Genomic DNA, 16192 nt, shown 5'->3' with positions numbered 1-16192 from the left:
GCAATTTTACAGTAAGTGAACTTTCCTTTGCGAAAAATTAGCCCCCTTCCAATCATCTGTCCTCTTCCAGCTGTTGGCGACAGCCTTTTCAAATAATGGGTTCCATCCCACAACTCCTGTACTGATTCTGTGCTAGGAGGAAGGACAGGGAAAATCCAGAAAGAGCGATTTAAAAGACTAAGACATTTTGGTTTGACGAGCACTAGGGTCTGGCCAGTGAAGTTTGTCACCCCTACACAATATACTGACCAGGGTTTGAGAAAACCAGGAATGAATCCTTCCAACTGGTTACTTCCTGTGAATGGAGTTGCATATGGAAACTGGGGAGAATGATGAAATCCAGAACAGAATGCTGAGCCAGAAGAACTATTTATTTAAACCATTAATCTTCACCCTAAGATTAAAAAAATCTAAAATATGGCTTTGATTCGTCAGACTGAATCATCTTAATCCAGTGATTCAGGATTTCTGCATATATAGTATTTATTAAGCTTATAGGACAGGTATATGAAATACAATGGTCTGTTCCAATTCTATATGTTTTTATTGAAGAGAGTGCAGGATGCAAAGAAGATTTACAACGATGATAACCAGAAATGCGAGGGTATACATATCAGGAAAGGATGAACAAGCTGGGTCTCTTTTATCTTGAACAAAGAAGGCTGAGGGGTGACCTAATAGAGGTCTTTAAAATTATGAAAGGTTTTGATAGTCGTTTCCACTTGTGGGGTAGAGCATAACTAGAGGCCATCATGGTAGAAGATACTAAAAACATCCCAATAGGGGATAATCAAGGGACTATACGGAGGGAGGAACTTAATACAATCACTATCACTAATGAAATAGTACTCGGTAAAATAATGGGACTAAAGGCAGACAAGTCCCCTGGACCTGATGGCCTACATCCTAGGGTCTTAAAAGAAGTGGCTGCAGAGATAGTGGATGCATGGGTTGTAATCTACCAACATTCCCTGGATTCTGGGGCAGTCCCAGCGGATTGGAAAACCGCAAATATAACGCCCCTATTTAAAAAAAGGAGGCAGACAAAAAGCAGGAAACTATAGACCAGTTAGCCAAACATCTGTCATTGGGCAAATGCTGGAGTCCATCATTAAGGAAGCAGTATTGGGACATTTGGAAAAGCATAATTCAATCAAGCAGAGTCAGCATGGTTTTATGAAAGGGAAATCATGTTTGACAAATTTGCTGGAGTTCTTTGAGGATGTAAAGAGCAGGGTGGATAAGGGGGAATCAGTGGATGTGGTGTATTTGGATTTTCAGAAGGCATTCGATAAGGTGCCACATAAAAGGTTACTGCACAAGATAAAAGTTCACGGGGTTGGGGATAATATATTAGCATGGATAGAGGATTGGCTAACTAACAGAAAGCAGAGAGTCGGGATAAATGGGTAATTTTCTGCTTGGCAAACAGTAACTAGTGGGGTGCCGCAGGGATCGGTGCTGGGTCCTCAACTATTTACAATCTATAATAATGACTTGGATGAAGGGACCGAGTGTAATGTAGCCAAGTTTGCTGATGATACAAAGATGGGTGGGAAAGCAAATTGTGAGGAGGACACAAAAAATCTGCAAAGGGATATAGACAGGCTAAGTGAGTGGGCAAAAATTTGGCAGATGGAGTATAAAGTGGGAAAATGAGAGGTTATCCACTTTGGCAGAAAATATAGAAAAGCAAATTATAATTTAAATGGAGAAAAATTGCAAAGTGCTGCAGTACAGAGGGACTTGGGGGAACACAAAAAGTTAGTATGCAGGTACAGCAAATAATCAGGAAGGCAAATGGAATGTTGCCTTTATTGCAAGGGAGATAGAGTATAAAAGTAGAGAAGTCCTGCTACAACTGTACAGGGTATTGATGAGGCACACATAGAGTACTGCGTACAGTTTTGGTCTCTATATTTAAGGAAGGATATACTTACATTGGAAGCTGTTCAGAGAAGGTTCACTAGGTTGATTCTGGAGATGAGGGGGTTGACTTATGAAAATAGGTTGAGTAGGTTGGCCCTATATTCATTGGAATTCAGAAGAATGAGAGGTGATCTTATCGAAACATATAAGATAATGAGGGGGCTCGACAAGGTGGATGCAGAGAGGATATTTCCACTTATAGGGGAAACTAAAACTAGGGGACATAGTCTCAGAATGAGTGGCCGCCCATTTAAAACTGAGATGAGGAATTTCTTCTTTCAGAGGGTTGTAAATCGAAGGAATTCTCTGCCCCAGAGAGCTGTGGAGGCTGGGTCATTGAATATATTTAAGGTGGAGCTAGACAGATTTTTGAACGATAAGGGAATAAAGGGTTATGGGGAGCGGGCAGGGAAGTGGAGCTGAGTCCATGATCAGATCAGCTCTGATCTTATTAAATGGCAAAGCAGGTTCGAGGGGCCAGGTGGCCTACTCCTGCTCCTATTTCTTATGTTCTTATCAATATAAGATAGTCACCAAGAAAATAAATAGGGAATTCAGAAGAAACTTCTTTACCCAGAGAGTGGTGAGAATGTGGAAGTCGCTACCACAGGGAGTGGTTGAAGCGAATAGTATCGATGCATTTAAGGGGAAGCTGGATAAACATGCATTTAAGGGGAGGCTAAACAGCATATGGGGGAGAAGGGAATAGAGGGTTATGCGGATAGATTTAGATGAGGAAAAATGGGAGGCTTGAGTGGAGTATAAACGCCGGCATGGACTGGTTGGGCCGAATGGCCTGTTTCTTTGCTGTATATCCCATGTAATCCTATGTATTGCTCTATGTCCATGTAAAACACACAAACTGTAACATTGAACCTTTAAATTTGGCAACATTGTTTAAGTTCAGTTTTGACACTAGCTCAGTAACAGAAAGCAAGCTAACCTTGAAAAAACAGCAGCCGATGAATTGTAACTTTAGCATAGTGACAAGTCAGGGATGGATGCAGGTTAAAGAATATACTTACACTATATTCAATTTTTCATAGTTTTTCAAATTGTGTTTCTTACAAATAAATAACTTTATTCTAAATTCCTAAATGATTGTTTGCTAGGTTGCTGATGTCAGATATTTCTTTCTTCTGTTCAGAATTCCTCTTCTAGTTCTGGATGCTGAAGTTTAAATGAAGGCCTTCTGAAGTTCATTCACTGTTACTGAATGCCGTGTTGGTCACTTGTGAAGTGAATTGTTGGCAATATCAGCCTGGCCATACAGAACACAATTCTGCACCTCAAACACACTCCCATTAGAGACCATTTGAGATTTGATTTGAATTTAGAGAACTGGGTTGTTTGGAACGAATGCTGTTTGAATGGAATTGTTGGTTTAGTTCAATGAACGTGCAAGGAAACGCTGGTCTGGGCTAAATATTTATGGCCATACTGGCTGGTGACATAGGTGCTTGGGGAAATGTTAGAATGTTTTTAAATGTTTACAGATATGATTATATAGAAATTACATTATGGAAAGAAGCTATTTGGCCCCAACCAGTCTCTGTTGATCTTTATCCTCCACATGAACAGTAGTCCTACTCCCACGTGCCTGCCTTGCTTCCATATCTCCCATTGCCCTTTTTTCTCAACCACCTTTCCAAACTACTAAAGGTTGAAATGAGGGGACAATTTTCATTTATGGCTTGCCTGTTTCACGCTTGGAAAAAAATGGGCAACTGGCAGAGAAAAATTGGGCGGACGCCATGGACATCCTTTTGATGTCCAAGACCCGTCTATTTCAGGTTTTAGGCAGGCCTGTCAATGGCCGGCCAACACACCTGTCCAAAACTAGCTGGGAGGCTGTTAAATATGCAAATAAAGGTCCTTACATGGACCATTGGAAGCTGCATCAAAAACAGGCTGGGCAATTACTTTGAGGGAATTTTTGAGAGTGCTCCACCAAGCACGACAAAATGGCACGGGCTTGCTTGATTAAATCATAATGGCCTGTTATCACTCCAGACTAGGCATGATGGAATGGAAGAGATGAATGTTTATAGCAATGCTTAGTTGGGCGAAATTATTTGTTATGAATATATGCTAGTATTAAAATTATATTTGTGAAAAGATTAAATATAAAATAACTTTATGTCTAGATTTTAGTGCAGATAATTAGAAGGTTCAGAATTTGGAAGAATATGACATTATAACTGTTGTTAGGGAAGAAACCATGGCCAACGCAACAATTGGCTTGTCTTCCGCCTGAGAGAGAGATCACATTTCACTGTTCTTCTACACTCCATTATTGTCCTTCGTGGCGGTATTCTATACTCCATTGTTGTCCTTCGTGGCGGTATTCTATACTCCATTGTTGTCCTTCGTGGTGGTATTCTATACTCCATTGTTGTCCTTCGTGGCGGTATTCTATACTCCATTGTTGAATGTACCTTTTTTTTTATAATACCTGAAGTGGAAATGTCATGGATAAGACAGTGTGGTTGTGATTTAATCAATTTGTTGCTCCCTTTAGCATGGAACTCAAGGTAGGCTTTTCATATTGTTCTTGTTTCTAGCAGCAGTGTGCATCAGACACAGCTCGATCCCTGGTGTGAGGGTATGTGCCCTTGGACTACATCGTGGAAGCCAGCACCATGCAGTCCATGGGCATATACACTTGCCTCAAGGCTTTGTTCATCACTTGCACCACTACGCTGCATCGATGGAGCCAGATAACGCAATGACATCCCTGAGGTTCTGCAAGATCTACTGATGCCACTTCTCTCCTCTTTCTACAGGGCTTCATAGGCCCACCAGGGTTAATGGGGCCTCCGGGGGCAGATGGAAAGCAAGTAAGTCTTTATTTCTCTACGTATACTTTATCTATGTTGGTAACGTTCATCCTCTAAATTAGAAACTGTGGTAGGAAACTGTGTTAATGTTGAAAAACCTTTGTCTTACAGCTTCCTAAAAGGAAACTGGCCTGTAATATTTGCTTGTTGCATTATTATTTCATTTACCAATTTTAGCAGCACGACAACATCCATCCCTAATATTCCTTTTATCTGGATTTCCACCTTGGCATCTGTTGTGTCGGATTCTTCATGACTGCTTAATGTAGGTGGTAAATATTGCCACCAAGAGGGAATAAGACCAGAGAATAAGAAGGCATAGAATGCGAAGAGTTCAGTTGAGCGATCGGGCCTACTCCTTTAATAGGCCATGTACAATTTCCACTGTCACATGCTCCTCCTGGCTCCACATTCAGGTAAGTTTTTTTTTTAACAAAACTTACATTTTTGGTGGCGGCCCCCCAGCTTTCTGTTTAAGGACAGACCTGGTAATAGCCTCTTGTTCAAACTCCTACAATAACTTCCCTCCTGGTCCTTAGGTTGGAAGGCTTGGTCATAGTTCCGTGTATGAAGCATTTTCTGGGCATCACCCTCCCTCCCCACCACCACATGTACCTCTTTCTCAGTAAACGTGGATTTTTTGTGACTTTTATGATTTTCCAATCCATTCTGGCAGTGGAACAAAGAAAGAAAGAAAGAAAGACTTGCATTTCTATAGCGTCTTTCACAACCACTGGACTTCTTAAAGCGCTTTACAGCCAATTAATTAATTTTGAAGCGTAGTCACTGTTTTAATGTGGGAAAGGCAGCAGCCACTTGGTGCACAGCAAGCTCCCACAAACAGCAATGTGATAATTACCAGATAATCTGTTTGGTTATGTTGATTGAGGGATAAATATTGACCAGGACACAGGGGATAACTCCCCTGCTCTTCTTCGAAATAGTGCCATAGGATCTTTTATGGCCACTTGGGAGAGCACTGCCCTAGATTTATGTGCTCATAGGGGTAAAGAGACTCATTTCCAGCACAGTGCGATCCTTAACAATGATCGCTATTGACCTCTTGTGATTCTGTGGCATAAATGAAGGCCCAGCGGAAGTGAATATGGGAGGTGAGTGGTTGTGGAGTATCGCATTAATGTCGCAAACTCGCCCACGGTTTAAAATTTGTCAAATAAACAGTATGTTGACCATATCAACATCTGGTTTCCTGCATTGCAACAGTGACCACACTTCAAAAACGACTTCATTGGCTGTAAAGCCTGTTGGGATGCCTGGTGGTCATAAAAAGCGCTGTAGAAACGAAAGTTTTTATATCCACACGAAATTGAAATACAGCTAGAAGTGAACTTCTTCCAACAACTGTCCATCTAGCTCCATATCCCAGTTGTGCAATCTGAAAATAGAACATATGCGTGACTTGATACAGATTTTGCAACAATAACTGTAGTTTGTTAACGTTTACAATACCATATTTTTACTGACGTGGCCCTGAATAGACATCTATAAAGAAAGGGGCAATACTATAAAGTGAATTGAACCAATAAGTAGAGCTACAGTGCCTTTGGTTTTAGCTATATTACCCTCATTTAACTTGTCCAATAAATTTTTCAGCACAGTCATGTTTATGGGGAAGTATAAACAACAACAACTTGTATTTATATAGCGCTTTTAGCATCGTGAAATGTCCCACAGGAGTGTTATAAGACAAAAAAATTGACACCGAGCCACATAAGAATAAATTAGGGCAGGTGTGACCAAATGCTTGGTCAAAGAGGTAGATTTTAAGGAGCGTCTTGAAGGAGGAAAGAGAGTTAGGGAGGGAGTTCCAGAGCTTAGGGCCGAGGCAACCAAAGACATGGCCACCAATGTTTGAACGATTATAATCAGGGATGTTCAAGAGGGCAGAATTTGAGGAGCGCAGATATCTCGGGGAGGCAGATGTGGGGGCACGGTTGTGAGGCTGAAGGATATTACAGTGATAGGGAGAGGCAAGGCCATGGAGGGATTTGAAAACAAGGATGAGAATTTTGAAATCGAGGTGTTGCTTAACTGGGAGCCAATGTAGGTCAGCAAGCACAGGGGTGATGGGTGAGCGGGACTTGGTGCAGGTTAGGACATGGGCAGACAAGTTTTGGATCACCTCTAGTATAGAATGTGGGAGGCCAGCCAGGAATGCATTGGAGTAGTCAAATCTAGAGGTAACAAAGGCATGGATGAAGGTTTCAGCAGCAGATGAGCTGAGGCAGGAGCAGAGACGGGCGATGTTACGGAGGTGGTATAAACTAAATTAAGTTCATTGCTCAGCCTGCAATTCAATGTAAAAAATCCCCTTCTTTGCCTCTTAACGTAGACAGTTCACAGGAATATATTAATCCCTTGTGGAGTTAAAATGTAAATAAAAAATCAGCACATTTTTCATATAGGTAACTAATTTGATTCATGTCTTCTGGAATACAAACTGATTTGAGGCCCTTAATATAAATTTATGGTGGGGGGAAAACGGGTGATTACATTCACTTCAGGTCACCATGACTCAAACTAAATGTGATCTTGTATGTTCTCAGCTCATATAAGTGAAGCTTTTATACACACAATATGCAACATGGATTGTTTCTTGGTGTATTCACACAGCAATAAAATTCATCAAGACTTAACATACTGATCTCCTTGCACTACAATGTAGTAATCATTACTATATAAGGCCGGAATTTTTATTCCAGGATGGTTTTGGCAGGTGAGCAGCGGTGTGACTTACCAGCTCGCCCGCTGCTTCACAAACGAGGCCTAGTGTATTAACTCCCAGGCCTCAGTTAAATCCCGATCCGGGCAGGAAGTGGTGGAAAACCGTGAGGCCGAGGGGCTACCCACCGACAGCAGGTAGGCGGTGGGACCATCTGGCGGTGCCATCCACGCAGGGGGCTCGCGAAGGGGGAAGGGGAGCGAGTCTGTGGCAGTGGGAGACCTAAGCTTTCCTCGTAGGCCTGGAGGAGCACTCCAGGAAAGTTTATTTAAAAAAATAAATAAATAAACCTGATCTGTTTGAGTCTGTTCTGGCCCTGGATAACCTTCCCTGCTGACTTCACCCACTGCAGCTTACAGCTCAGGCCGCTGAGCTAAAACTGTAGCCGGGTCTCAAATATGCCATTGGGATCTCACGTCCAAAAGGAGCCCATCGGCTTTAGCGGGGTGTACTTGCTGCCTGATGAGTGCGCCATGTGCCACATTGAGGAAGGACAAGCAAGACTTGTCCTTTACCTATGCCTGAAGCAGGCATCAGCCTCTTTGCACATGCAAATAAGGGGCCTAATGCCTGCTTGAGGTCCCCACTCCAAGATTTGTTTGCCCTGAGGCAGCCAGCGCCTACAGAATGGCGGCAACAAAAAGAAGTTTGTTTCTTCTGAATGTGGAGCTGGGAGGAGCAGGAGTGTTTCTCCCGAACCCCACATTTAACCACCCTCCTGACTGCTACCACACCCTCCCTTCCTCCCCCCCACCCACAGCAATCTCCCTCCCCCGGGTACCTGACCCCCCCGCGACTCCATACTCCCTGAATCCATGGACCACTGTTGTGTGCTGCAAGACCACCCCATCCCACCGCCCGCCCCCAGGCTGCCGATTGCTCCCCCCCATCCCCGTGGCCCTCAGTCGCACCCCACCTGCGCCATCGAAGGCAGTGATCCTTTCCCGAGGCCTTCACCTACCTGTGAGGCACTAGCAGTAGCCCAATCTAAGTCCATTCCTCCTCATTGGGCTCCTCCCACAGCACCATCATCATTCTAATGAAGTCCAATATCCAGGGCTCCTCGGACCTCTCCATTTGGCCAAGGGTACATACGCTGCACAGGGCGCCAGATTTCTAGGCCCCTGTTTTGTTTTAGCACTTACTTGATGGTCTTGTCTTTTGATGTATAGAATCCTGATTATGCAGTTGTCCACTTTGGGAGAGCAAATACAATCGGGGGAAGATTTCTGTCTTCTCCCATCATTAGACTGTTACTCAGCATGAGAGGGAGTTCAGGAGGATCAAGATAGCCAATAGCAGACCCCTCCCTCTTTCAAGGTGTATTGCTGCCTTACCAAGTAAGGTTTTATCCAGCAGCTAAGCTGAGAGTTGATCACGCTTGCCAACTCAGTTCATGTACCCATTAAGATTGAAACTTCCAACCTGCTGGTTGGAAGACAAGCACTCCACCTCTTACACGACTGGAAAGTGAAAACAGGCTCTGACATACTTTACTTGAAAAGGCTGCTTATAGTTATAGAAACATACACATCTCGGTGGAGTTTGCAAATTAGTGTACTCGAGGTTTCAACTAGAGGCGCACTCTGGGTTGTTTCCAAGTTCTTGTCGCAAATTCCTCGTGCAAAACGTAATTTGTCTTTATTGTTCTCTAGAAGTTGAGTGAGGCCATTGTACATCTGGGGACTGTTATATTGTACATTCTAGGAGTTGCTGCAAAGATAAACCAAAGAATTCTTTTGGATGAGCGGACGGCTCTGCAATATGATACTAATATTTTACTGATGTTATTACTTCCTAGCACTGTATAATAATATTTTATCCAGTTCCCATGGTTTACAACAATATATTTTTCAGTGAAGCATATGTTTGTGACTTAACTCATCATTTATGTATTGCCATTGTGCTATCACTGACCTTTACTGACACCACTCTGCATGCCTGCATTAAAGAAGCAAGAACTGTAATGTAAACGGGTCAATAATTGTGTCTCGGTGCTTTCTAACTGTCCATTGTACATCTGTGTAATTCTATGTACAATAAATCTCTCAGACCTGGAAAGATAATTCATTGAGCTGTTTACATTGGCTTCAGTCCTACATCTAACACAGATTATTATGACTAAATTTTTAAAGTGAATTTGATTAATTTGCACATATTTTGCAATGCATTTGATTTAAGAATTAAAAAAAAAATGATTTAACAGATTTTGGTTAGGACAACAACAGGTATATAACATATGTACTGTTTGCTGAAGAATCTGATTAAAGAGTGAATATATAGCGCACTCTGCCTGTGACGCCCTGTACTGGCATCATATTGTTCCAGGGACAAATGTGTCTGTTGATAAATATATGTAACCAAGCAAAAATAACCTTTTACATCTTGAAGTTTAACATTCCGCTGAATAATTTTTTTCCATTTTGCAATGGTCTAATTTTTTTTTCCCTTTCTGCAGGGCATGCCAGGAGAACCAGGGAAGAGGGGCAAGATGGGTAGGCCGGTAAAGGTTTTCTCCATTTTTCTCAGCTGTTAAGAAAATAAGAACATAAGAATTAGGAGCAGGAGTCGGCCATTCAGCCCCTCGAGCATTCCCCCACCATTCAAATGAGATTATGGCTGATCTTCGACCTCAACTCCACTTTCCTGCACTATATCCCCATATCCCTTGATTCCCTTTTTCTCTAGGCGACGCGAGCAATGTCTTTAAAAGTATAACATTTTGATAGAGAAGATGTAAAGAAGATGTTTCCACTTGTGGGGAGTCCAAAAAATTAGGGGCCATAAATATAACAGTCACTAATAAATCTAAGAAGGAATTCAGGTTAAACGTCTAATGTGGAACTTGCTATCAGAAGTATAAGACAGTGAAAGACAGCCATGCAAATTTAAAATAAACTTACAAAAGAGATTGAGAGAGGAAAGGGAAAATGCAATCAGAAATAACAGAATCGTAGAAATTTACAGCACAGGAGGAGGCCTTTTGGCCCATTGTGTCCGCGCCGGCCAACAAAAAGCTATCCAGCCTAATCTCACTTGGTCCGTAGCCCTGTAGGTTACGGCACTTCAGGTGCACATCCAAGTACTTTTTAAATGCTGTGAGGGTTTCTGCCTCTACCACCCTTTCAGGCAGTGAGTTCCAGAATCCCCACCGCCCTGTGGGTGAAAACATTTCTCCTCAAATCCCCTCTAAACCTCCAACCAATTTCTTTAAATCTATGCCCCCTGGTTGTTGACCCCTCTGCTAAGGGGAATAGGTCCTTCCTATCCACTCTATCCAGGCTGTTTATCATTTAGAATTTATAGATGCGCCATGTCTTTTTGGCTTTTAAATTGATAGCTTTTTATTTACTGACGGGGACATTTTATTGAAATCAAAATAGCTGCATTAATTCCTTCCACACATTTACACATTGACTATTATGAATAATCCACTTTGTAACTCTTAGACAAGCTCATGAGCCCCAAAAGATGATGTAATTACAGTACCAAGTTAATTACAATACATGCACATGCTGATATTGAGTGTGAGGCTGAATGACTCACTTTTTTAACATTTGCAAGCCAGTGGTGCATATCCTTTCTAAACAAAACTACAGAGGCTGGAGATAGGCTGATATAAAACGTTCATGTATATATAATACTTCACAGAGCAGCCTTTGTGAGAATAAGAGTCCCAATAAGAAACTGAGACATTTTTATGAGTTCCAACAGCAAAGCTGTGCAAATCCACACTTGCATTTGCAAATAAATGTTTTTCTTGGATGGGGCTTATGGTGAAATGGGAATTCAACATTTGGAATGCAATGAATGGATCCGGATTTTTGCATAATAGGAATGAAATGCTATACATCTGTGCTCCGAGTTATAGAGAGGGAAGGGAACATTGGAAGACTGTTTTGTTCAATTTCGTTTGATTAGATTCAAGTGTTGTACAAAAATACAATCTTTAATTATGCAAATGGTCACTGAACATCTCCAGTTTATGAACTCTATGAGGTAGCATTATTGTCCTCACAGATAGAAATACAATCTACTCCAATGTGTTTCAAATCCAGTATGAGCTGCTACTAGTTCAGGACAGAGATTTTGTGGTCATAGATTAAATATTGTTATGAGGTTATCAATAATTGCACTGTGTACAAAAATGAACAGCACACTGTGCACAAAACAAAACACAAAACAAAAATTGTGTTCCAAAGACCACGGCCCAGAAATTGCGGTCAGAGGCTTCCGTCCTGAAACATTGCTGTGAATTTACCTGGTGGTCCGGGAGGTTCGGAGACTTGTGGTCCTGGGCCTCTACGCGAAGGCCTGCGTTAGAGGCCCACGTATCCCAGAGATGTAGGCGCTTCACATGCGTCCCTGGGATCACATGGGCCGGCCTAACCTATCAATGTAGGGAGATCCCCATTCATATTTGTGGTGAGTTCCATATATACGGAATCACCATAAGTATGAATGGGGATGCTCCCAAAACACACTTAAAATATATATTTTTTAAATCACATATTAAAAATTAATCAAAATGGAATTTAATTTTTTGAAAAATTAATTGACATATTTTAAAGTCTAAAAATAAACTTACCTTATTTAGCAGGATTTTAAATGTTTAAATTATTGAAAAAAATGTCCTTTTCTGTCCTTTAAAACTCTTACAGTCCTGCTTTAATCAGTCGTAAAAATTTCAAGGGCATTCGCTGGGCAGGAGTTGGGCAAATAGGAGTTGGAGACCGTTTACCGTTGGATGTGGCGGATCTGTCAAGAGCATTCTTGACAGATTGCAAGTTCCGGGTTTAGGTGCATGTGCTTCGCATACCTAAACCTGGAACCTGCGGGGCCACTAGGAGCGACTTCAGGGCCATCATGTTAAATGTGTAAACTAGACACAAGGGGTGAAATCGCCTCGGGCAGCATTGCAAAATAGGCGGTAATGAATTGGCAGGCGTTCCCGTTGGAAAAGTAAATTGTACAAAGTGTAAAATTGGGCTGCCCATTCTCGGGCGCTACGCAACTTTTTAAACTAATTGATGATTACTGCAGCAGTGGATTCAATTGACTGCTGGTCAGTTGATTAATGCTGGATTCCTGTGACCACGGGTACCTGTGAGAGTTTGGCCGCAAGGTGATTGAACACTAAAAAGCGTTCGCCGTAACTGCCTCTCTGAAACTGTGCATCTTTTATTTTGTTTGTTCATGGGATGTTCGTGTCACTGGCAAGGCCGGCATTTATTGCCCATCCCAAATTGCCCTTGAGAAGGTGGTGGGGAGCTGCCCTCTTGAACCGCTGCAGTGCATGTGGTGAAGGTGCATCTTGTAGATGGTAAAGGCGGAAATCCAGAAGTTGTGGTCAGTCGTTCACTGCTCCAACACAGGCTGCGCTGTGGAACCCCCCCTCCCCTTAGCCGGCAATCAGTGTAATCAATGAAATCAGTGGAACTGGTGAAAACCTGGGCTTTTCCACACTAATATCGCTGTTAAATACCCCATTAAATGCCTTGTTGGAATAGGTGTATCTGGGGTCTTAACAGCGTATTAACTGCTAAACAAATATTCTGGCCCTGAAAAACTAATTTTTATATTTGTGGAATGTCAAATTACTCCAATATAATAAAAATTACAATTTTTAAAAAAAACTTAATTTAAGAAACAAAATTGTTTTTTAAGCTTCTACCTTATCCCTATATGAAAGTACCAATCTTGATTTTGCCCTCTAACATTTTTTTATAAATTGGGGATAAAAGCAGCTTTTTATTTCCTGATTTGCTGTCTGTGAGAATTCTTCAATGTGATTGGCTGCTCAGACAGCTTGTTGATGTCACTGCAGCTCTTTGCTGGGAATCCCTATTACGCAGCGCTACAATGAATTGCACGTCGAGAAAGGCAAACTTCTCGCCACGGAGATCACGATGAATTTATCCAAAAAGATGGATTAAACACCTGCTCTGCCAACTGTGTAATGTTAAGCAGACAAACCATGTCAACCTATGTTTGAGTGTTCCCAAATCGGACATAGACATGGACAATGCTCACGGTTTGCTTCATCAGATGTCTACCCTCTTCTACAAAGCTCTGGGGTATCTTTCTTTTCCTTATTGACTCCTCCTTTTGATGAACCTCCCAAGTATTTCAGTTACTTCCAGACAGATCCCCTGGAGGATCTTCTTGTGGGACAGGTCACTCCCTCTCCCTACTTGGCAGCAATTTGCGAACTTTCCTCCTGGGTGGATTCTACTCAGTGGTTACAGACAAGTTCTTTCCTGTTCATCCTCTCTCGTGCCTTGTCACTGACAGAAATGGTTATGGTCGCTGTAGTGGCAGAAAACAACAACTTAGCTAAGGAGACAAAGGAAAACAATCAGAAACTATTGCATATAAGCACATATCACTGGAACTGGGGAAAGACAGCTGTAGATGCCATTTTTGAAGAGATGTACATTTGCAGGGGTGTGAAGCTGTCACCATTGTATGAAGGACCTTCTGCATCTACATTGGAAACTTTCAAGACTTTTATGAAGTGATTTTTAAATGACAATTTATAGACTGCTTTCCAAACTACTTTCACTGCACTCTGTCTTTACATGGAAAGAGAAATCTTAATTTAAACTTACCAGATATTGTGGACTCTGGGGTTTTAACCTCTGGTGTCATTTTGAAAATCTTGCAGCTTTGTCCTCCATCCAAGTTGGAGTTTTCTTCGGTGGCGGCGTGCCTCAACGATCTTTGACATTCGTGCATTGAAATCTAATCTTTACTTTCTGTCAATCTTCAGGTTGTTGATTTCTTTTCAACAGACCTGTGGTATTTGAGGTTTTGAAATTTATTCGCTTTCTTTGTCCGGCTCCATGTGATCTCCCTTCAGGTATTGTTGTGTTGTCCTGCAGCAGAGCTGGTCTCCAGTCATCTTGGTTAATCCTTGCCACTGGACCAAGACCGAGCTCTGTCAAGCCCGTGTGGTGGCTGGTGTGCAACGGCCACCACATGTGAAAAAAATCCACGCACAGGCATCTCCCACCCTCCAACATGTAGTTCGGGACCTGGAATATTAGGTCCTTCATTGAAACACCTGCAACCTCATCATCACCATAAGTGGTCCCTCATATCGAGGATGACTTGCTTCCATGCCAAAAAGGGATGAGTTGTGTTACCAGTGTTCCAAATGATACAGTTTGAAATTTGCAAAAACTATTTACAAAGATAAACAATTCTGTCGCAAAGAACCTTGCCCAACTTTCGCTGCTTCTGCACTCCCATTTTATGCCTTTTCCACCTTGGGATATAAAGTCATATTAATTTGCATTCATTGGCATATATTAATACTTAATAAAGTGATTCAATGAGATAATCAATTTGAATTGATATCCTGTATGTCTGTGCCCCTGAAGCGCTAATCCTGGCTGATGGTTCCATCACAGCCACCATTTCCTTCATGCTGAACTGTAGTACGTGCCTCTCTGAGAGGGAGCTGCCCATACTTCCCAAAATTAAACCATGATACCATGCTCTGATAATGACCTACCCACGCTTGCGATGCCTCGTGAAACAGATTTTTAATATTTGGATCGATCATTAGCAAAGCATGCCGACAAGTTGTATTATGTTAGATAGGCCTAGAAATCAGTGTGTGCAATATTAGCATCTGATCACTTACCGTATTCATATGGCACCATTTTCTCTGCTATTTTAACAGATATTAATTCATTTAAAAATTAACGTCCTTGTTAAGCTTGCAAACAAAATGATGTCAATAAATGTGTTAGTTTCACTGTTGATCTTGTCACGAAGGTAGCGAAATACACTATTCATATGTACCTTTCCTCTCTTCACACACAAATCTGAACCATGTGGTGTTCAAGAATGCAAAGTACAAGACATCAAACCACACCTGAAACTGGCTTATTCAATTTACCATTGACATTAGACATTAGCACCTTATGCTACTGTTCTACTTTTCTATTACTGGATCCAAACATTCTGAATATGTTCCACAAGGAGAAAGTCCTTACCAGAGCCAATAGTTGAGGGATTTACTTCAGCTTTTGACATGCCTTCCAAATATTCAAAGCTGAAGAACTCTCTTCTGCTCCTTAGCATGTGTCTTCAGGTGTTATTGCCTCGTTGTTTTCATGACTTGGTGTTTGAATGCAATCTTATCCTTGATGATTTTCATCCAATTGCCATGTTCTTTTGTTCATTACGTTGGCATATTTAATCAAGCCCTACCTCCTGATATGTGGCTTTGGTGAACTGAGCCCTGTTCCAGATACGATGGGGCTGCAGGTCATGGCCTTCTCCACTACCAAATTTGCATCATGTACCATCATCTGGCTTTCTTGCTTTTTTGAGTCGCTGATGCTGATTTCTGATCAGCTCTGCCAGCAATGTCATCACATGGTGACTTGCAGGAAAAAATGCTCCATTACCACCTTGTTGAGCTGCTATTTTTGCCCTCCATTTTTGTCCTCCATCCTTTGCCAGGGTACAATTTCTCAGGTGCCTGCAGCTTTCCAGTAGTTTGCTGAAATGTCCTTACTTGATGAGCTTTTCGTCTGCCGAGCCGAAGAGTGTCAAAGTGGTCCAACCCCTGCCCCACTAACTAAGCACAACTACAAATTGAATGTATCACTTACTGGTCTGTATGCTTAGTGCTGCCTTGATACATAGGCCACCAGTGAACCTA

The 16192-nt window shown here is 41.9% G+C and overlaps 1 protein-coding gene across 1 annotated transcript in view; it reads left to right on the top strand.

Moving 5' to 3' along the window:
* The window catches only part of col27a1b (collagen, type XXVII, alpha 1b), a 740056-nt gene that overhangs the window by 285766 nt on the left and 438098 nt on the right, over window positions 1-16192 (top strand). The window contains exons 11-12 of the mRNA XM_070863596.1: window positions 4716-4769; window positions 9971-10015. Of these exons, the coding sequence (XP_070719697.1) occupies window positions 4716-4769; window positions 9971-10015 (99 nt within the window). The remainder of the gene's footprint in view (window positions 1-4715; window positions 4770-9970; window positions 10016-16192) is intronic.

Source organism: Pristiophorus japonicus, chromosome 20 (assembly GCF_044704955.1).
Source record: "Pristiophorus japonicus isolate sPriJap1 chromosome 20, sPriJap1.hap1, whole genome shotgun sequence".
NCBI classification, from domain to species: domain Eukaryota; kingdom Metazoa; phylum Chordata; class Chondrichthyes; family Pristiophoridae; genus Pristiophorus; species Pristiophorus japonicus.
Note: the sequence above shows the minus strand (reverse complement) of the source record. Positions and strands in the feature narration are given on the sequence as shown.